General features: G+C 43.0%; 1 protein-coding gene across 3 annotated transcripts in view; it reads left to right on the forward strand.

Moving 5' to 3' along the window:
• AP2B1 (adaptor related protein complex 2 subunit beta 1) overlaps positions 1-22345 on the forward strand; it is a 127822-nt gene that overhangs the window by 98607 nt on the left and 6870 nt on the right. For all 3 annotated transcript variants that reach the window (XM_082707326.1, XM_082707328.1, XM_082707327.1), the window contains 3 exons: positions 14837-14921; positions 15872-15958; positions 22189-22343. In XM_082707326.1, coding sequence (XP_082563452.1) covers positions 14837-14921; positions 15872-15958; positions 22189-22343 — 327 coding nt within the window. The remainder of the gene's footprint in view (positions 1-14836; positions 14922-15871; positions 15959-22188; positions 22344-22345) is intronic.

Consider the following 22345-nt stretch of genomic DNA (forward strand, 5'->3'; position numbering starts at 1 on the left):
TCCTTATCCTTTTTATTAAGGTAATCAAGATTCTACTGGGCAGTATCTTTTGTCTTTCTGTAACCGACACTCAGATACTGGCTTCTGAGACTCTCTGTTAGGATATATCTATTAATAGCAACTTCCATCTTTGAAGAACCACCATAAGCAGTAGACAAGAATTCTGTATTTTGATAAGCAGAGCTGGTCCAGGTGGATCATAAATCTGGCATCAGTGGCAGGACACAGTTGTTCCTGGAATCCAGAATTCAGTTCTCAGAACACCCAAGCTTGAGACCTAGTTCCTCATTTAAAAAAAAAAAAAAAAAGGAGGGGTGGGTCTGAGATCAGATTACTTAAGTAACAGAGCCCCAAGCTGCAAATCTTGAGCAATAATGAATTTCATACAGTAGTTCCAAAGTGGTTAATAAAAGTGATTTGTGGGGGCCCCTGGGTGACTCAGTGGGTTAAGCCTCTGCCTTCGGCTCAGGTCATGATCTCAGGGTCCTGGGATCGAACCCCGCATCAGTCTCTCTGCTCAGCAGGGAGCCTGCTTCCCCTTCTCTCTTGGCCTGCCTCTGCCTACTTGTGATCTCTGTCTATCAAATAAATAAAAATTTTAAAAATTTTCCAAAAAAAATTTGTGGGTTTTATCTATTAAAATCCCAGCCTTCTTTATGTCATGATGTTAACTTAGGAGTGGATGATGAAAAATGGAATCGGGACACCTGGGTGGCTCAGTCATTAAGCGTCTGCTTTCGGCTCCAATCATGATGCCACAGTCCTGCGATCGGACCCTGTATTGGGTTCCCTGTTCAGCGGGAGGCCTGCTTCTCCCTCTCCTGCCTGTGCTTGTGTTCCCTCTCTCTTCGCTCTCTCTCTCTCTCTGTCAAATAAATGAATAAAATCTTTTAAAAAATTGAATAAATTTTGTGGTTTTGATTTAATAAATAATTGGGAAGTAGATGTAACCATGTGATCTTTATGCAGTAGAGGACTTTGAATTCTGAATAAAAAGCAGGTACCTCGGGCACCTGGGTGGCTCAGTGGGTTAAGCCGCTGCCTTCGGCTCAGGTCATGATCTCGGGGTCCCGGGATCGAGTCCCGCATCGGGCTCTCTGCTCGGCGGGGAGCCTGCTTCCTCCTCTCTCTCTCTCTGCCTCTCTGCCTACTTGTGATCTCTGTCTGTCAAATAAATAAATAAAATCTTTAAAAAAAAAAAAAAAAAAAAAAAAAAAAAAAAAAGCAGGTACCTCTTTCTAGTCCCTATGTTCTCATTATGGCTAATAATCTTTATGCAAACCATTAAAGCTTTATACTACATCACGAGTTGGAATTAAAGAGAGCTCACTGGGGTTTTTCTCAGCTGGATTGAAGCCCACTTGAGAGCCCTAGCCTGCCCTCATTCATATTAACACTCATATTTTGCTGGAGTATCATGTTGAATGAGATAAAAGAATTTGCTTTATTCATAATTTTTATGTAGGAGTTATGCATAGGCTTCATGGTATTGAGGTCCATAGACCTTGAAAATAAAACTTTCAAGCTCTGGTTTTGTTTTGTTTTGTTTTTTTTATTTATTCATTTATTTGAGAGAGAGAGCAAGAGGGAAAAGGAAGAGAGAGAAGGAATCTCAGTGTGCTGAGTGGCAGAACCCAACAAGGGGCTCCAGCTCACAATCCTGAGATAATGACCTGAGCTGAAGCCAAGAGTCAAACGCTTAACTGACTGAGCCACCCAGCCCCAAGCCCTATTTCTGATGGAGTTTACCCTGTATTAGCAGTGATGCATCTCAACATTTGCATGAATACTACTAATGATTTACTACCCCAAAATAGTCCGTTTATCTTAAAACTGTTAAAGTTATTTATGTTGAACTAAAATATGTCTTCTTTTAGATTCTATGTGTAGATCCTCGTTCTACAGCTTGTGGTTTTATAGAACAAGTTTCTTTCTGAATCAAGGTTCAAGGTTCATCTGGAAATCAGTTAGGTGGGCCTATAATGAAAATATATTCAGTCTGAATTCATTTTCCCTTTCAGTCCACTTCAGGAAGGCCTAAATTTATGGAAGGACATTTCTTTGTGTGCACTGCAAATAGATGTCAGTTTTATTGTTCTAATTTTAAGTATAAAAAGTGGTTAGAAACAGAGACATTCATAAATGTACTTAGAATCAGTTACAGTTTGGAGACCAAGGAAAATATTATTTAATCGTTTTTGAGAAATGTGAGTATAAATGGTGGTCCTTCGTGTGGTAACAGTGATCCTTTCCAGGAGCCATTGAAGGAATCAGAAGGATGAAAGCACAGAACTTCTCAATTCCATAGCTCATGCTCCTGAGAATGATCTCTCTCTTCTGTGTCTGATCTGTTGCTTCAGTAAAGCTAGTCGGAGCCGGCTTCTGCACATGGGGGCTTGCCTGTGTGCCCGGGCATCTTGGAACCTGGATGTCCTCCTTTTGTCCATGTTAAGGTTCAATTAATACAGCAGAACAGAGCTTTGGCACACCTGTGAACCCATTTAATTTATGATTTGCTGCTAATTAATCTGAGACTGTATGTCAATTACCTAGGATCTAGTTTAGATTCTAGATCACTTTTAGCCTAAGATTTTAAAATGAGTAATATTCCTTCTCTCTCATTACTGAGGTCTTTGAGTACCATTGGGTCTTCTGTTTCACAACATACCAGACTGGGGGTGTGGATTATCTAGTCAGATTTAACTGGTAGGTTTTTTGTTTTGTTTTGTTTTTTAAGATTTTATTATTTATTTGAGGGAGAATGAGTGAGAGAGAGCATGAGAGAGGTGAAGGTCAGAGGGAGAAGCAAACTCCCCAAATCTCTGGGAGCCCGATGCAGGACTCGATCCTGGAAGTCCGCGATCATGACCTGAGCCGAAGGCAGCCGCTCAACCAACTGAGCCACCCTGCTGCCGTTTAATTGGTAGTTTACCGGCCCTGTCTTCACGGTTTTATCATTCAGTACAGTATGTATTAAATTTATTTTTAGGTTTAACAGTAAGCCCTACATAGCAAACAGTTCATGGTATCACAGGAAGTGGTACTCTAAGAGGTGGCAGCTGCAGCCAGGGGCACATCAGCCAGATCTCTCAAGGAAAAGACAGAGAGAGGTTTAAAGCCTATATAGATCTGGCAGAACCTGTTTAAGATAAGACCGTAGGGTTTGCAGAATTGTCAGGCAAGCTGAAAGGCCTGTGGAAATGCTTCTGGAGGAAGAGAGAATTTGGGGTTTGCAGTAGAGGTTTCTGGATAGTAACCAGATTGGTCAAGATAGTATGGCAGGTGGGTTCTATATTGGCTGAAGAGATCACATTTACATTTGCTGTTAAGTTTCAGATTTATTTTAGGACTCCTTGGTGGCTCAGTCGGTTAAGCGTCTGCCGTCAGCTCAGGTCATGATCCCAGAGTCCTGGGATCGAGTCCCACATTGGGCTCTTTACTCAGTGGAAAGTCTGCTTCTCCCTCTGCCTGCTGCACCCCCTACTTGTGTGTTCTTTCTCTCTTTCTCTAACAAATAAATAAATAAGAAATCTTTAAAAAAAAAAAATTTCTGATTTATTTTGTCTGACATCTAAAACTTTGTAAAAATGTGGGAGCTACCTGAAGCAAAAACAGAAGCAATGGGTCTTAGCATTCTTTTCCCTTGACCCAGGTTCCTCATGAGGCATCAGCTGCCCTCTCCAGTGACCCTGTCCACATAGGCATGGTTCTTCTTCTTCTTCTTTTTTTTTTTTTTTTTAAGATTTTTGTTGTTGTTTTTTTATTTGACAGAGATCACAAGTAAGCAGAGAGGCAGGCAGAGAGAGAGGAAGGGAAGCAGGCTCCCTGCCGAACAGAGATCCTGATGCGGGGCTCAATCCCAGGGCCCTGGGATCATGACCTGAGCCGAAGGCAGAGGCCTTAACCTACTGAGCCACCCAGGTGTCCCCACAAGGCATGGTTCTATAGAGTTATGATGACTGCTTAATTTTTGTTATACCACTGCCTTGTTAAAATCCCACCAATCTGAAAGAACTTGCACTTGATTTTTTTTTCTAATTGGAAAAGCCAAAATCCCAGCAGTAGTCTCTAGGGCCCTTTGTGAAATAGCCGTGCCTTTCCTCTTTAAGTGCATCTGGCCCACCATGCCTTACTCCACTGTGGCCACACTGGCTCCCTTGCTGACCCTCAGAGGGTACCTGCCACGGCTGGGCCTTTGAATTTGCTCTTTCCCATATCTGGAATGTTCCTTTTCCCAATCTGCATATCTACATGGCTTACTTACCTCCTTCAGGCTTTTGCTAAAATAGTACCTTTTTAACGAGTCTTCCACTCTGGGCTCCCAGTACTCTGGACCCTCCCTTACCCTTATTTTTCCCCAGAGCACCTACCCCTGTTAAATACTGCTTAACCTGCTTATTCATTATCACCTCCACCTCCTCTTCCACTAGAATGCAAGCTAAAAGGGCACTCTCTGGTGCACTGGTATTATCTCCCAGTGCCCGGAACAATAACAATACCTAGCACAGAATACTTAACAAATATTTGTTGTTGAATGAACTTTTTGTTTTCATTTAAGGGAGTGTTTACAAATATCAGATGCATGTGGTTCTTTTTTTTTTTTTTTTTTAAGATTTTTTATTTATTTGTCAGAGAGAGAGCACGAGCGAAAGTGAGCACAGGCAGACAGAGTGGAAGGCAGAGTCAGAGGGAGAAGCAGGCTCCCTGCGGAGCAAGGAGCCCGATGTGGGACTCGATCCCAGGACGCTGGGATCATGACCTGAGCCGAAGGCAGCTGCTTAACCAACTGAGCCACCCAGGCGTCCCGCATGTGGTTCTTGAACTAAACTCAGCAAGGCCATCTCCTTGTCTTAGCAGGCAGAGTATCCCCAGACTCTGTCTCTGCCTGTTGTTTCTCAGTGGCCTCACAGCCTACCCCATGACTCTGATTTAATACCCTTTTACCTGGGTAGGTCTGGCCCCAGGCCCAGTTTTTGTTTTATTTTTAAGATTTTATTTTTGAGTAATCTCTATGCCCAACATGGGGCTCGAATTTATGACCCCAAGATCAGGAGTCACATGCTTCACCAACAGAGCCGGCCAGGTGCCCCCCTGTTCCAGTTTTATTCCAAGGACTACAAATTCAAATTCATTTTCTCTCAAAGTGGGCAGAGCAAACATTAGAGTCTGTTGTTTCTTTACTCTGCTCATCAGTATTTGAAGGGGTAAGAGCACAGCACATTAATAGACCCTAATTCCAAGATTGGAGATAACTAGGAAAATAGAATATATTACTGTTCTAATATTTGGAGAATGTTTTCTGTTGCTAACCTATGTCTGAGTGCCACTTTAAATAAAACAAATTGCCACCATGCAACTATTTATTAAACTGCTATCCTAATTGCCTAAGACTATTTTGGATGATATTTTCAGAGTAAATTGGAAGCTGAAGGGTCTTCTGTAAGTGTCTTAGAGCTTCAGAGAAAACCAAAATCATTTGGATGCCTGATAGGAATTAGAGCTGAACAATTCCCTTTTACTGTGAGACCAGAAAGAAGCTTTTTTCACAATCCTGATAGACACAAAGCTGTAGGGAGACAAATTTTAATAGGAAGAGCAAAAAATATTATTTTTGCCAGCAAATCACTGTATCTCATTCCATTCTTTGCTAGGAAACAATTTTTTCAGATACTCAAAACTATCTAACTTTTGCCTTTATAGGAAAAGAGAACCCTAAAAAAAATAATAATAAAAAGTAAAGTTAATGGTCTAGCACTTCCCAGTTCCAGAATTTTTGCACTTGGTATCAGAAAAGTATACTTTGGTGGGAATGGGTATGATTGTTTATGAATTCAGAGATAAGGAGAAAAAGGGTCTAGACCCTTCGGGGCTGAAATCCATGCCAGCCTGAGCTGTCACAAAGCTGGCCTTGTGCTTTCGGCCTACCTGCGGGGCCTGCCCGCCATATGGGTCATCTTGTGTGAACATTGTGACCTATCCACCTTATTTCCAAATGGTTTTGAAGGAGATGGGTTTCTTTTTTAAAGCAGTACTTGAGGGTCTGGTTTAATTTTCAAAAGCATTACACGGTTTGGTTCCAGTAGCTGTGGCGCTGGTGCAGTGCCTTGGGTCTTTGGCGGACAGTCATCATTCTGATGTCCTCTTGACCAAATGAGAAGCTTCTGACAGTTTAATCCAGAAGTCTTTTAAGCCACCATCTATCCTTACCACTTTACAGTCTTCCATCTTTTCTTTGGTGTTCTGGAGATTTCAGTTGGCCTGCATTCTAATTCATTCTAATTCGTGGTGTAAACTCTTGGGAGTTTTTGGCATTGAGATAAAGCAAATCTCCTGACAAGGTAGGGACCGCAGAAGGAGCCTTATTGTTTTGGTTTCTTTCTACCTCCTTTCGAAACTGGTCCTACTAAGAGAGGTTGGCTCTTAGGATCTCACTACTGTTCTAAAGGCCCATAGTTATATATATAGTTTAAGAGCTCACCTGGAGGTCTGTTCAGAGCTTTCCTTCCCCCTCTAAGTGCTATTTGAACACAGAACCTTCAAATGCTGGAATGCATGTTGTTTCCAAGAGGAGATTAGAGACACGGGGCCACTGCTTTTAGCAGGAGATGGGGAACCTGTCACAATTCACAGAGTTCCCCTGTCCACATGCTCTTAACAGTGAGAGAAGTCCTAACCTTTTGAGAGTAAACAAGTGTGGCTTTTATCTACAATCGGCACCAGGTTGTTACTGTTGGAGAGCTGCTCAGCCGCCAGGTAATCCCATGTGATTTGTTGGAAAGAATACAGAAAGAAAGAATACAGAGCTAGAGGGTTCTTGTTTGAATCTCCATCTTGGAAGTAAACTAAAGAAAGATGCTCTTCAAGTTCAAGTTGAATTAGCATCAGAAGGAAGGTAAAGTGACACTTTCTGTGGTGGATCTCGTGATTATTTCTGCTGTATTTTTCACTGCAGTTTCTTTTCTCCTTTAAACTTCAATTTCTGAGAATTCTCGATTTTTTAGTGGGGTTTGAAATGGAACACCATATTTATACGAAAGACGGTAGATACTTTTTTGGCATTGACCAGGAATGCAGAACTACAGCTAGTAACTCCAGCAGCTAACAGAAAGAGCTACTTCTGCTGGAGTTCCAGACGACAGCATCACTCAGTTGTGTGCCGTTAAAACCTTCACTCAGAGCCAATCCCCTAGGATCTGTGGACTAGGTGGTGTGGTGCTTAAAACACATCTGAATCATCATTCCTCAGAGAACTGGTGATGGTTGGCGTCACTGCCTGGTCCTAGCTTGGACCAGCCTGCAAATAATCTTTCCAAAAGCTAAATGGAGAGGAGGAATGAAAGAAAAAAAAAATTCTTCAGAGACTTGGAAAGGTCACAAGTGACGTCATGGAAGAGTAGATGATACACTCTCAGAGGTGAGCTGTGTGCCACTTGCCTGGGTTTTTCCTGTGGCAGTGCCTCCTGCGGTTATCTCTGGCGAGAGGCCGCATTTACCAGAGTTCAGACTGAGTTCATCTCGTACCTTTTTATAGTACTTTTGAGTACACTGGAACAAGGTTAGAATATTAATTTTGCCTGTTCGTCTCCAGCTGTGCACCATAAAGAGGTTGTAGCTACTGCAGCGGGCTTCCTATACTATGGTGGGAAACTAATTGGTGGTTACAGGCTAACACTGACAGGCTGCACTTTCCCCAGCAGCCACGGAAAGTAACTTTTAAAAATCATTATTATTATTAAGCGTTTATAGCCTGCTCTTGTGTTTTCCGAGTGCCCCATAATCATTTCTGTTTGCTCCTCCTATTGATGTCCCTGACAGGCAGGTTCGTATTGTTGTGGCCACATGTTGCATGTGACAGAGCAGAGTACTGGAGGATTAGGTCATCTGCCCTTTGGTACCATCTGTGATCTTCTTTAGGCATCCTCCGAGCAGAAGCTGAGGTTTGCATTCTGTTCCTTTGCCCAGTGAATCCATTTCCTCACTGCTTGCCCTTAACAGGGTGTATATTATGGCTTTTATACTTTCTTGATGGAAACTTACAGGAAGAAATGTGTTTTACACAGTACACACATACACATACACACAACACATAAAACGGAAACAGTTTTGGGAAACATCACTTAACTCTTCATCAGATGCACAGTGATATTTTCCATTCTATTTTATTTTTTTGAAGATTTATTTATTTATTTTGAGAGAGAAAGAGAGAGAGAGACTCCCCACTGAGCACAGAGCCTGACACAGGGCTCAATCCATGACCCTGAGATCACAACATGAGCAGAAATCAAGAGTTGAGGCTTAACTGACTATGCCACCTGGGTGCCCCTCTATTGTATTTTTTTATGCCAGTTTCAACCCACTATATTAAAATTTTTTTTAATATTTTTATTTATTTATTTGGCAGGGACACAGCAAGAGAGGGAGCATAAGCAGAGGGAGAGGGAGAAGCAGGCTTCCTGCTGAGCAGGGAGCCCAATGCAGGGCTCGATCAGAGGACCCTGGGATCGTGACCTGAGCCAAAGGCAGATGCTTAACAACTTAGCCACTCAGCCTGGGCACACCTAGGAGTCCCCCACTGTATTAATTTTAAGAAGCATCACTTGGTCACAATCCACAATTTTAAACACAATGCTAGGAGGTACTTGAAGCGAGGAATACATGTGGCACATTTTTCCTGGAGCATCAGTTTTACTCAGTGGTAAGGGGATAAACACATTTTCATATTAAAACATACAGATGCACTATGGAATAGCATGGAACTTCAAAGAAATTTTGTTCTTATGGTGAGCTACTTCATATTACACCCCCAGACCCCCAACCCTGACCCTTCCTGCTACTTCCACCCCAGTATAGACATCCATACTTTCCTCTTCTGTTTTTTTTTTTTAAGATTTTATTTATTTACTTGACAGAGACAGAGAGATCACAAGTAGTCAGAGAAGCAGGCAGAGAGAGAGGAGGAAGCAGGCTCCCTGCTGAGCAGAGAGCCCGATGCAGGGCTCGATCCCAGGACCCTGAGATCATCACCTGAGCCAAAGGCAGAGGCTTTAACCCACTGAGCACCCAGGCGCCCCCTTTCCTCTTCTGTTAAGGGAAGTACACTAGAAAAAAACTTGAAGTACTGTCTTTTTGGAAACTTGAGACCAAGTTTATATGTTGTCTAAACCTCAGTGGTTTTCAGACACTCTGAGTAGTATATTTTCCAATTAGCATTCTTATTGAGTACTCTGTACCAGTCACTGTTCTAGAAACTGAGAATATAGTAGTGAACAAGAGACAAAAACCCCCTCTCTCATAGCATTTATATTCTGCTGGAGGCTGGGGTACAGGGACAGGTGATAAACTAGCAAATAAGTAAAATAGTGTGTCAGATGAGGGCAGAGGAAGTAAGAGAAACCAGAGACTGGGATAGACAGTCCTGGGGTTAGAGATTGAGTGGTGTGATTTTATAAACACGCTGGTCATGGAAGACCTGTATGGAATGATAATAGTCGATTAAGCAAAGACCTAAAGGAAGCCAGGAATGAGGCATGCAGATTTCTGGAGAGGGAGAGAATAGCAGACAGAAGATAGAGCAAATGCACAAACCATGAGGTCGCAGAGTACCTGATACTCTGCAGGGGAAAACAGCAGACCCTTTGGCTGACATGGAGCTAGCAGGGAGAGAGTCACAGCACATAACATCAGAGAGGTAATAGGCATCAGATTATAGGCAATTGTAACTTTGGTTTTTATTCTGAGTGAGACGGGAAGTCATTGGAGGTTTGCACAGAGAGGTATTTATGAGCTGACCCACATTTTAGGATCCCTCTGGCTGCTGTGTTGAGAATAGACTGGGGAAGCTAAGTGTTACAGAGGGTGGAGGAGGCAGGTGCAGAAGCAAGGGCACTATTAGAAGGCTTTGTGGTATTCTGTTTACTGTGTTTGGAAAGACAGCAGGAGTTTCTCTTTAGGGATGGTAGGGGAGATCAAGAAATTGGTTTGTGACATGTTCATTTTGAGATACTAGTTTTTCAGGTGAAGATACTAAGGCAGTTGGTGTATATATATATATATATGTCTTCATTGATTTCCCATAGGCAAGTTAGGCATTGATTTTAAAGCTCTCGGGAAATAGTTCTCCAGCTTGTCCGGATTATGTCTTTCCATTCTGTACCTATTGGGATGGCGAATTTGAAAATAAGAAAACTCTGGAGCAATCAGTATTACACTCTTTAAGGTTCTTTTTGAGAGGAGCTGCCGTCCAGATTGGAATCGAACTGGCTTCATAACTGTGTTTTTCCCATGATTCTTTTTGGCCTGAACTCTTAAGGAGTGATTGGCACATCCTTGGAGAATCAAGTATTTGCGTTGTGATTTACTACCTATATTATTCTTAGCATATAGATGTTATATTAGCTCAGCAATTTGAAATAAAAATAGCATTTATCTGTCATCCCAGCCTTGTTGAGTACAGTTTGCTCATCAAGAGATGCTAACGGGATTGTGTTATGCATACAAATGATAATAGAGGTAGAAAAGGGGTTGGGAAACCAGTGTTTCATTCCATTTGCTCAACATCTTCCCCTTAATTTCATGCAACAAATATTTCTTAAGCTATTAGGATGCCAGTGAAAGTGAGAGCCCCTGTACTCAGAGTTCATTATATTGTGAGTGAGGCAGATGGAAACAAACAGTTATTTTATCTTGTGCTAGAGGTGTATGCAGGGGTGTTGTGGGGCGGGATTAGAGTTTTCCTGAGAAATCTTAAGCTTGAACTGAATCTTAACATTAAATAGGGGTTTTTCAGAGAGCTGAAGCTTCAGGAGAATATATTAAACAGAAAGAACAACTAAGGAGGCACAGAGCTGTGAGTTTCAGTGTCTGGGGGAACAAGCAATAATTTTGATATGGTTGACATTAAGGAACTAGGCTGGAGAGGTGGATCCAAGAGAACCATATATTCTTGAATGAAATGGAGTTCTAGCCAAGAGTAAAACTTTGAGAGCTGCAAAATGCAGAGGTTGAAAAGCTATTGTAAGAGAAGGGAGCTGCCTCCCGCAGAGTGACCTGTGCTGTTGACCCTGTAAAGAGATATTTTATGAAGGACACAGTAGCAAGAAGAATAATTAGGCCAAGGGCTTGCTAATAAGCCTATTTTTCCCCTCTCGTCTGGTCCCTTTTAGGCATAGCAGTAGTACTGTGTTTGAGCACATGGAAGATATCACTTATGCCTACTATGGTTATCTTCTATTATGAAAAATTCTGAATAAATGGGTGAAAGAGGGAATTTTTCTTTCACAGACACTTGTTCTATTACTTACTGTAAGCCAGGCACCATTCTTGGTGCTTCGTTGCAGATGTTAACCCACTCTTCCTAGCAGCCCATGTGTTCGGTGCCATTGTCTCCATGTGCAGACAGGACCCTGAGCTGAGTACTGCTTGCTTGCCCAAAGTCACACAGCTAGTAAGCATGCCAGGGTCAGAATTTGAAATCAAGTGGTCTCGTCTGGTTCCCAAGCCACAAACCCACGAGTCTGCTGCCTCTGATTTGGGTGTCCCAGCTTCTCACAATTATTCTAGAGCAGAAGTCCAGGGATAGTCTTCAGGATGTCCTGAAACCCTTGCTTGTGTGCCAAACATAGTCTGAAACGTTTTTCAGGAAGAGGGTCCATGACTTCTATTTGTCAAAAGGGTTGCGAGACAGAATGATTTAGTACTACTGACCTAGAAAAGCTTTTCATGTCTTGTCTGTTGTTAAAGACCTCCATTTAGAAGGATTGCCCCAGAACAAGAAGATATTTACAAGCCTGTCCTGACTTCTTAGCTCACATTGTTCTAAATTAATTGCTTATCTGGTTGATCTTCCTAGGGACTTTGTCCATAATGCACACACCAGGTCCCAGATTTAGATCGTTATTCACGTGGGATGAAGCCCTGGCATCAGTTTTGAAAAATCTCTCCAGGTGATTCTAATATGTCTTTGATTAAGAACCACTAATGGGGGACGCCTGGGTGGCTCAGTTGGTTAAGCGGCTGCCTTCGGCTCAGGTCATGATCCCAGCGTCCTGGGATCGAGTCCAACATCGGGCTCCTTGCTCGGCAGGGAGCCTGCTTCTCCCTCTGCCTCTGCCTGCCATTCTGTATGCCTGTGCTTACTCTCTCCCCTTCTCTCTCTCTGATAAATAAATAAAATCTTTAAAAAAAAAAAAAAAAAAAAAAAAAAAGAACCACTAATGGTGGGGGGAGCGCCTGGGTGGCTCAGTTGGTTAAGAGTTAGCTTTCGGCATCATGATCCCAGGGGCCTGGGATTGAGCCTCATGACAGGCTCCCTGCTTTGCGGGGAGTCTGTTTTTCTTTCTCTTGCTCACTCTCTCAAATAAAATCCTTAAAAAAAAAAAAAAAAAAAACCAGTAATATAATCCCCCGGAGGACAAAGGTTATATTTTCTGTATTCTTCATTGTATCTCAAATGCTTGGGACATAGTAAACCTTAATGAATGTTTGAATGACTGGCACATTGTGAAATAGGACTGCTTTTTATTTAAAGATAATAGTAACGATAATCACTTGCATTTCACATAAGACCTTTCTATAACCCAGACAGGGTCACCTATACCATCCAGCTTTCTCTTCTGAATAACCTTTGCAGAGCCTGGCACTACCTCAAGATCTTCTTGGTGCCCATATCTGAAGTAACAGTTCTCTTATTGCTGAGTACCAGATGAATTAGAAAATACCTCTTTCCCAGCAGCCCACAACTGATACAAATCTTTCTGAGTGGTGCTCTAGTACATCTAAAAGGGTGTTTGAGGACCTCTTTCCTGCAGTTAGTTACTCTGCTTATATTTACCAGACTCAAGCTTTTCAAGAATCCTGCCGTCTGGACATCAGATTATGGGACATAGGTCAGAAACTCCTAGAGGACTGGTAATTGAAAAGCACAAGTTACAAAGAAAGTAATTTGATGGGTTCTTATGGGAGAGAAAAGAGAAAGACAGTGTCAAGTAGACATAAGCACATTATGAAGAGGAAATAAAGGTACTGTTGAAGCTGGGGGAGATGAGTTGATAATAAGCACAAAAGAACTGGAAGGACTTCAAAAAAGGATATTTGGATCCGATTGCCAAAGTTTTGGTAAAAAGCTAGATATGCTGGGGCGCCTGGGTGGCTCAGTGGTTTTGGCTGCTGCCTTTGGCTCGGGTCATGATCTCAGGGTCCTGGGATCGAGCCCCGCATCGGGCTCCCTGCTCCGCAGGAAGCCTGCTTCCCTCTCTCGCTCTCTCTGCCTGCCTCTCTGCCTACTTGTGATCTCCGTCTTTCAAATAAATAAATAAAATCTTAAAAAAAAAAAAAAAAAGCTAGATATGCTGTTGAAGTGTAGACATTGGCCCTGAAGGGGCGGGGGGATAGCAGCTTTTTACTTTATTTGCTTAGAACAAAATAAAAGAGAAATAGACACGGTTACTGATTATAGAACTTGCCCAGAGAAACATTTTCCAGTGGTGCCAAGACCGTAGATGGGAGAGTCATTAGTGACAGAAACCAGTGGGAAGTGGTGGTTTAGAGCAATTCGCCTCCTCCTCCTCCTCCACTCCCTTCGTACAGTCTGTGGTTTTTGTAATCTGTTGCAGTGAACCTGCCTGTCCCTGGGTATATTCACCAATCAGTGTCACCCCTAAATAAAAGTACTTAGTGTAGCTTTTTAGAACTGCAAACAGCATGTTCTGAGCTGAAAGGGCTGGCGTAAAATTGCAGCCTACCTAAGTCAGAGCCGCATCTTGTGAAGAGAGGTTGCATTTCTTCACTTGCACCTTTCCTTCTTCTAGTCATCAGATTTAACAGTGGTTGACCCAGCAAGCTTTTTCCAACTGTAGGACTTGAAAAATAAGATTTTATAAAAGAGGGCGTCAGGCTGGCTCAGTGGGTTAAAGCCTCTGCCTTCAGCTCAGGTCATGATCCCAGGGTCCTGGGATCGAGCCCCGAATTGGGCTCTCTGCTCAGCAGGGAGCCTGCTTCCCCCTTTCTCTCTTCCTACTTGTGATCTCTGTCTGTCAGATAAATAAATAAAATCTTTTTTAAAAAAAGAAGTAGGGACGCCTGGGTGGCTCAGTTGGTTAAGCAGCTGCCTTCGGCTCAGGTCATGATCCCAGCTTCCTGGGATCGAGTCCCACATCGGGCTCCTTGCTCAGCTGGGAGCCTGCTTCTCCCTCTGTCTCTGCCTGCCATTCTGTCTGCCTGTGCTCGCTCTCTCTCCCTCTCTCTCTCTGACAAATTAAATCTTTAAAAAAAAAAAAAGAAGTAATATCATTAATAGTAAGTGGTAACAGGAGCTTCTATTAATAACTGTAGAAACAAACAATAGCTCAGTGGGTTATTCTTTTTTTTTTTTTTTTTTTTTTAAGATTTTGTTTGTTTGTTTGACAGAGATCACAAGTAGGCAGAGAGGCAGGCAGAGGGGCGCAGGGGAAGCAAGCTCCCCGCCAAGCAGAGAGCACAATGTGAGGCTTGATTCCAGAAGCCTGGGATCATGACCTGAGCTGAAGGGAGAGGCTTTAACCCACTGAGCCACCCAGGTGCTCCTCAGGGGGTTATTGATGCAGAACTTGTGTCTTCAGTTTCTCCCTCCAGGGGTTCCTTCTAGAAAGAGGTAGAGTTGCAGGTTCTCACAGTGCTCTGACAGTAGAATGAGTAAGGATGTGCTTTGCAGCATATGGGCTGGTAGGTCTTGGTCTGGGGAGTCCTGAACTGTCTGAGAGAGGAAAGAAATAGAGTGATAGATTTCCAGACACATACTGCCTTTTCCCTCCTACCTGGCTTCCGGTGATGTCCTAATTTTCCCTCATTACTTTCCTGGCAGGTGGCTGTGAAAAACAATATTGATGTCTTTTACTTCAGCTGCCTCATCCCACTCAATGTGCTTTTTGTAGAAGATGGCAAAATGGGTAAGTATGTCCTCCTGTCCTTCTGCCAAATATACTGTTGCCCTTCCTCTGAATGTCAGGCAGAGCATAACCCAGAAGTACAAGTTCTTTTGAGATTTTTAAAAAGGGGGCTTGGGGAGGAGGGGGGTTAAGGCTAAAGGTCGAATACTTGCTGATCATATGGATTCTCATGAGTCACAGTTTATCTTGCCTTGCTGTTGGTCTCTGTATCATATTGCTAGTTACCTGAATAATCCAGTCACACCAGCACGGAGTCAGTGGTTTGGTGACAAGGAGATGCGGATTTGAATCTCACCTTGGCTGTGTATTCGCTGTGTGATTGTGACAAGGTGCTTAGCTTTTCTGAGTCTCTGTTTCCAAGTTTGCAAAGCAGAAACTGTTATTGTAAAAGCTGGATGAGATAATACATGCAAATTGAGCACTTAGCCAGCCCTGTACTAAATTCTTACTGTCTCAAAATAAGAATTAAGTAATCTGTAATAAACATCAGTACACTCCATGTGGTTATTGATGTTTCTCTCTTCTCTTACTTATGAAACCGCCAACTAATAAAACTGCTTATACTGGTACATATTAATTGTATTGGTACTGAATTGATCTGACTCTTACAGTGGCTCTTTGGGTAGGCAGGACAGATGTAATTATATATGACGAAATTAAGGATCAGAAAGATCAGAAGACTTACCCAAAGTAATGACATAGGAAAACAGTGGAGCCAAGACTAAACCCTAGATGTGAGTTTCTCCTGGTGTGTCTTACTGCTGCGGATAGGAGAATACTTGATGTGGAATGTAGCACCTCTGCATGGCTGAGAATTGGCTCCAGTTCCAGGCTGCTCCTGGATGTATTGTAAGAGCCAGAACTCCGAAAGAGAAATGGGGTAATGTGCCAGAAATCAGAATATCGACAGACTGTGCACACCCGTCCTTTCCCTCTGTTTCCCCATACAGAGCGCCAGGTCTTCCTTGCCACATGGAAGGATATTCCCAATGAAAATGAACTTCAGTTTCAGATTAAGGAATGCCATTTAAATGCTGGTGAGTAATGACTGAATTTCATGTGCATCTTATTAGATATTTGAAATTTTTGTCTTTACTTACCTCTTCTTTCCACATCTGCCTGTTTCTGATGGATGTATGGTAGATATTTGACCTGTAAACTTCTCTTTAAGAACTTGAGGTGTTTTGATGTAGGTGCTAGATTACTTCCAAGCTGACAGATTCAGAAACAAACTAGGATGGGTCCATCCACCGAGTTCTTCAGTAGTCAGACCGGTGTTAGTCGTGTACATGCGCACTGCGCCCTCTGGGGAGCCTCCAGTGGCTGAAGCGCCAGTTGAGGGTGTAAACCCTCCTGGGAATTAAGAGTACTCTCTCCTCTATCAGCCTGTGGTATTGGAAGAAAGGGAACTCTCTGAGATCCTTAAGTAGAATCTTGTGTTTGTTATTAAAAAATAATTTAATCATAGTTGATTAAATTAGCTTTTTTTTTTTTTTAAACTTCCCTTGTATCAACTTTCATAGGATAATACTAACCTCTTTAGTCATCATTAAAAAGCCCGAGACCCTTCTGTAGTTCATTTTATTACCATAATAGAACATCAAAGCAGTAACCCAAGAGGAGAAATAGTAGCTATCAGTCCCTAGAGCTTGATAGTGATAGGGCTTGTTTCACGAAGTTTCCTCAGGAATCCAAGGGCCCTGAGCTCCACATTGTCCTGCCTTGGTCCCAGTCACTCTTTTTTGAGACTAGTGCACAACCTTCTGAGTTTGAATGAAAATGAGCCTTGGTGCTAAGTCAGTACCTTCTCTTTTATTGATTTCCTCCTTGTGTGTTGGTGTTTCTCGTGTGGGGTTTTTGGCGTGCTGCTGTCCCAGTGTCTTTAGAGCATAACACTGGGAGGAAGAGGCAATATGGGACTTCAGAGAAGGGGGAGAAACTCACAGTCCTCTCATTCCAACCTTTTCTTTTTAACTGTCATCGTTTGGGGCTCTGCAATGTATTCATCCTCTGTGTTCAGACAAATCTTCTCTTACGGGGCTTCTCCTGAGCCCTTGGCGAGGTGTCTGAGGAGATAGTCTTGTATAATTTCCATTGGAGTAACTACTAAGTTGATTCTCTTCAGGAACACCACACATCTGCCTTCTTCCTAACATTTCTTGGTCTAGATTTCTCACCCCGACTGGTTATGTGTGTATGTTTATTAAACAAAACCTACATTTTTGCTGCATTTTCACCAAAAAATCATACTCAAACTGAGCTGCTTTTGGTGCCGTATTCTAGGTAGGAGACAGTGTTATCTGCCCTCTCTGAGGTTCATGGTCAGTTACCACAAACCTCATGTCATGAGTGGAGGAGCTTGGGTAGCCTTCCGTGGTCAAAAGCTGTGCTGCAGGAAGCTGTCAAGTGCAGAATCCAAAGTGGCTCCCGGTGAGAACCAGAGCGGATCCTGTTAGAGAAGCAGCTGCCGTACCCGGTTTGGAAGAGACCCTTCATTATAGTCACTCCTGTGGTAGCTGGTCCTATGGCAGCGTTTCATGTGTTGCTCTTTTGGGAACACTTCTCTCCCAAAGAATAGAAGGGGGTTCTGTGTCAGTGGCAGCTGAGAAATGCAGCATGTGATGGGCCTCTGCTGGATGTTGCCATTGTAGGTGAGCACACATGAAAGCTGAGGAGTCCGCCCTTGAGGAAATCTGTTTAACTCATTGTGAACTAAGTTTATGGACCATAGAATTTAAAACCACAAAATGCTTATTTTTAAAAAATATTTCATTTATTTATTTATTTGACACAGAGAGAGAGAGAGATCACAAGTAGGCAGAGAGAGAGAGAGAGAGGAAGGAAGCGGACTTCCCGCCGAGCAGAGAGCCCGATGCGGGACTCAATCCCAGGACCCTGGGATCATGACCGGAGCCAAAGGCAGAGGCTTTTAACCCACTGAGCCACCCAGGTGCCCCAAAATGCTTATTTTTAATATCTTGTAGAACACCAGTGTTCCTTTTTTTTTAAGGTTTTCTTTTTAAGTAATCTGCACCCAATGTGGGGCTCAGACTCACAACCCCGAGATCAGGAGTCACACACTTCACTGACTGAGCCAGCCAGGCGCCCCAACCCCAGTGTTCCCTTGAGCATGATCTGGGAAACACTGGCCTACAAAGAACAACAACAAAAAAAGAGTCACAGGGTAATGGGAAAGAAGATTTGGTTTCAGATGTCCAGTCTGAAAGGGAAATGCTTTTTCAAAAAGAAAAAAAAAAGCCTGGATGACTGAGGTTTGATGGTTTTAGTCTGGCCTGCCAAAATAATAGAAAAGATCCCCCTCCTTCCAGATTGGAGTTCTGAACCCTTGTGGCATCTCGGTGTACATTTATGATCCTGCCAAAGAGGAGGTGTCTGGCCTTTCTCCCAGTGGGGCTGCGTCCTCTGCTGTAGCCTGGCACAGTTTCTTAGAGCAAACTCAGTTTTGATCAGTTCTGCCTTGGCTTCCTGCCAGTGCCTCACTGCCTTGGGTGCTCCAAATACCAGCAAATCGGTTTCTCAGTGACATACCACTTTATGGCCACACCGCACATGGAGTAGAAGGGCCATTTTTCTTTTCTCTGGGAGCCCAAAGCCATCTTTTCCACACAAAGTCACAGCTAATCTTGCAGGACCACTTCCTGCAACTGATCTTTCTAGCTTTTCTTCTGCATCCATCCCAAGGTCTGGAGTGGCCTGGCCTTTATATTTCCTTCCAGTCCTGAGGGCTCTATTAACAGTACGTTTCCAGGTTTAGTGCCTTCTGATTCAACACCCTGGGTCTAGCTGGGAGCTAAAAATACCATCCTTTCCAGCTGATCTGCCCTAATCACAGTAGCACCAACACTTTAAATAGCTTTTCTGTGCCAGAGTAGACATTTGACAGATGGAACTAACACTTTGGGGGCTGTACAAAGTCACAGGCTTTAAGGACTTTACCAACCTAGCCTTCTGCCTTTACTTTTGCTCTTCGATTTCTTTCTAGAGAAGAAACAAGAAACCCTCTTTCCAAGCCTTAATAATTAATCAGATCTGAATAGAAAGGTATGTATGATATGGGGTACTTGTGGGACCACTAGTTGTGTAAATACTAGAAAATTTTAAATCTTGAAGGCACTAACGTATGGGCCGCCCTGCTTCCTAGCCTTGTCATCTCTATTGGTGTTCAGTTCTGCATGAATCTGTTTTGCAGCCTACCATGATGGCTATGTTTGGGGTTAGCATATATCTGGGACCACTATCTTAACTGCACAAGAACTAGTTGCAGCTCTAGAAAGCAATCTTTCTGGCAAGCAGTATACAAACCTGTTCTTTTTTTTTTAATTGTTTATTCTGAAAATCTCTGGGGCATATTGTGTCTATAAGCACTAGTTAGGCACTATGGTAAAGGACAGATCTTTCTTCTAGTGTGAGAACTTAGTTAGGGGTGAGTTCTGTTTCTCTGTTTTGCTTTAATCCTATCTTGTGGAAGATTTCATAAATGAAATGCTTCACTGGCCAGAATATAAATATAGTTTGGTTGCTCGAGCAGTAAATAGTGTTGTTTCTAACAGTCATGGTAGTTTTGGACTTGGTTGGCCCCGAGTGCAAATATCCCCTTACCATTCTCTTATTAATAAGAGTACCATCCTCCCTCCTGTTGCTTCTGGAAAAAGTGTGACCTTGCTAAAGTAGGAAGATGAAGATCATATCCACACCTCCTCAGAGTTTAGGCCCCAAACTCAAAGATCCAGCTTTGGGAAAGAAGACAAATGAACCGGAAGAAATCACATCTGAAAGCAAACATAAACCTATTTGACATCTTTTCTTACTCTCTCCTTTGGGGCCCATCTCCATGTCTTTACATTTCCTTCTCATTCTCAGATTCTCACAACAGTGGTGAGATTACATATGATTTCCCTGAACTCCCAGGAAAAACTCTGTCTTGTCAAGAAGTGTATCCCAGTCAAGAGGCCCTTGGCTGTCTCAGTCAGAAGGGCATGTGATTCTTCATCTCAGGGTCGAGAGTTCAGTCCCCACATTGGATGCAGAGATTACTAAAAATAAATAAGTAAATAAACTTAAAAAAAAAAAAAAAAAAGTGTATCCAGCATGGCTAGGAAGCCTCCTAGCATCTGGTTCCCATCATTATTCTTAACGAGAACATTTAGCATAGTCTAACTACTCTTTCATTTCTACATCCTCAAGCTCTAACCCAATGTCTAAGATTTATAAAAATTGACTCATATACTTAGTTCTAGAGCCCTTCCTTCATTTAGTCTTCTGGTAGAAATCGTATATAGCCATTCAGTAGGAGCAGAGCCAGGTCTCTGACCAGAATATTTCCTAAATGTATTAAAGTTTACCTTCATTCAACTTGTTTATTCTCCCTATTTATAAACTATTTAACCTGTTTTCTAATTTTGGAAGGGTGAATGTGTTTGTGTGCTTTCATTTCTTAGCCTATCCTCTCTTCCCTAACTGGTAAAATGATGAGAAGTCTGTAGGAACCTGGGCTTTACTATATACACAGTCTAGAATGTGTCTGCGCCTGTGCAAAAAAGCGGCTCTTCGGTAAAGAAAGGCTCCTGTGTGTGTCCTGTTTCTTCGGAAATGGGCAAGAGCCCTGAAAGTTAGAGTGACTTTTACAACTTAAAACAAGCCCTCATGGCTTAAAACAGGACAGTCCTATCAAAACGCATTCACCAAACTCCAGCTGATGGTGTTGCCTAGCAACTCAGTCTAAGCAGCAAGAGCCCTTCATTATGGGAACCAAGGTGGCAGAACTGCCTGACCCCTGAGAAGGTGATTAAAAAGCACATGGAGGCCCCCTCCTCCAACAGTATTGCATATAATGATCCTGAGATGGACTTTGTAGCTCCTCAAAGATAGCTGGTTCTTAAGCTATAGCTGCTCTGCTTGGTGTTGGTGAAACCTTGGAGGAAAAAGGCCAAGAGTCAAGTCACAAGTAAATGTGGCACAGGTGTTTAGTGACTGGGTCCTCGTGCCTCCTCTCCAAGCTGTTGCTGGTTTGAATGTGGGGAAAAGACACGAAAGCAAGAACTGCAGGTGGCTTCCAGTGCCTGCGGCAGTACATCAGTCTCGGCATCTCCAACCCTGGAGTCGGAGGCTTCTTCACAGGTGTCGATGGCAAGTGCCCATTGTGTCCCTGGTACCCGGGGGAAGCACAGTGATGAAAAACTCCAGGATCCCTGTGCTCAGAGAGCTGCTGCTCTTGGAAAGCAGCGAGGCCAGCCATCACTGCATCCTTTTCCCAGAGAGTGCACCAGAATAGGATGGATTTTTATGTGGAGAATTACTGAAGTCAGCATGAGAATTTTAGAATTCTCATCAGAAATGAACATTCTAAGCTATCAAAAAAGAAGCAGTGTTTGCCGTCTCTATTCTCTACGTTTCTTTCTCTGATGCTTTGGCATCTCTCCTCTTAGCAGTGAGAGAGCAAGGAGAGTGAAATGACCTTTCATTCCAGACTTTCATGTCTCTTTGATGTGGTAGTCACAGGAAGGACCCCAAACACCAACCTGTTGTCACCCTGGGTTGGTGACTCCAAAGGCTTTTGCTGTGACTAGCAGCCCCAGATCAGGGTATATAGAGCTTGGTGGCAGTCATCTTTGGTTGAGACTTTTTCTTTATTCATTTGGAGGCATGATATTCCGTACAGGCTTAAGAAATGATTTACCTGCTTAAAAAAAAATTCTTAAGCTTCCAAGTTAATAAATTTGACTTGCACGATTTCTGCCACTCTGTGCCCTTTTCTGGCAGTTGAGGCCAGAGTGGCTCACGGTGAAGTAGCAGCGACTTGGGGAGTGAGTGTGGATTTGAGCACCAGTCTGTGTATCCCTGTAGCTCTGGGATTGGGGTTCTGGAAACGAACACCTACACACCAGTCCCTGTGGCACCACACATACACCCATTGCTGTCTGTGTCTACTTCGGAGCATTTTTATCTGTCTAATGCCTAGTTTAAGATTACCCACTCTGCTGACCCACCATAATCTCCACAGGTGACGTTTACACTCATGTCTAGTTGCACCTTCCTCTGTTTTCTGTCCTGGAATCTGTTAGGCGCCTCAAGAGCCTCTTCCTCATCCTGTGCTGTTGCGGGAGCAGGGCTGTCTGAAATGTGCGTGTGCACGTACACGACAGCACGTCTTGAGAGACTGTGCGAACGCGGCTCATACGGATGTCAGGAAAGCACATTTGTTTGATATTTTAACTGAAGGTGTGGAATTTTTAATCTCTGTTTCTAGACACTGTTTCCAGCAAATTGCAAAACAACAATGTTTATACTATTGCCAAGAGGAATGTGGAAGGGCAGGACATGCTGTACCAATCCCTGAAGCTCACTAATGGTATTTGGATTTTGGCTGAGCTACGTATCCAGCCAGGAAACCCAAATTATACGGT

Source organism: Mustela nivalis (genome assembly GCF_964662115.1).
Source record: "Mustela nivalis genome assembly, chromosome: 17".
In the NCBI taxonomy this organism is placed as follows: Eukaryota; Metazoa; Chordata; class Mammalia; order Carnivora; family Mustelidae; genus Mustela; species Mustela nivalis.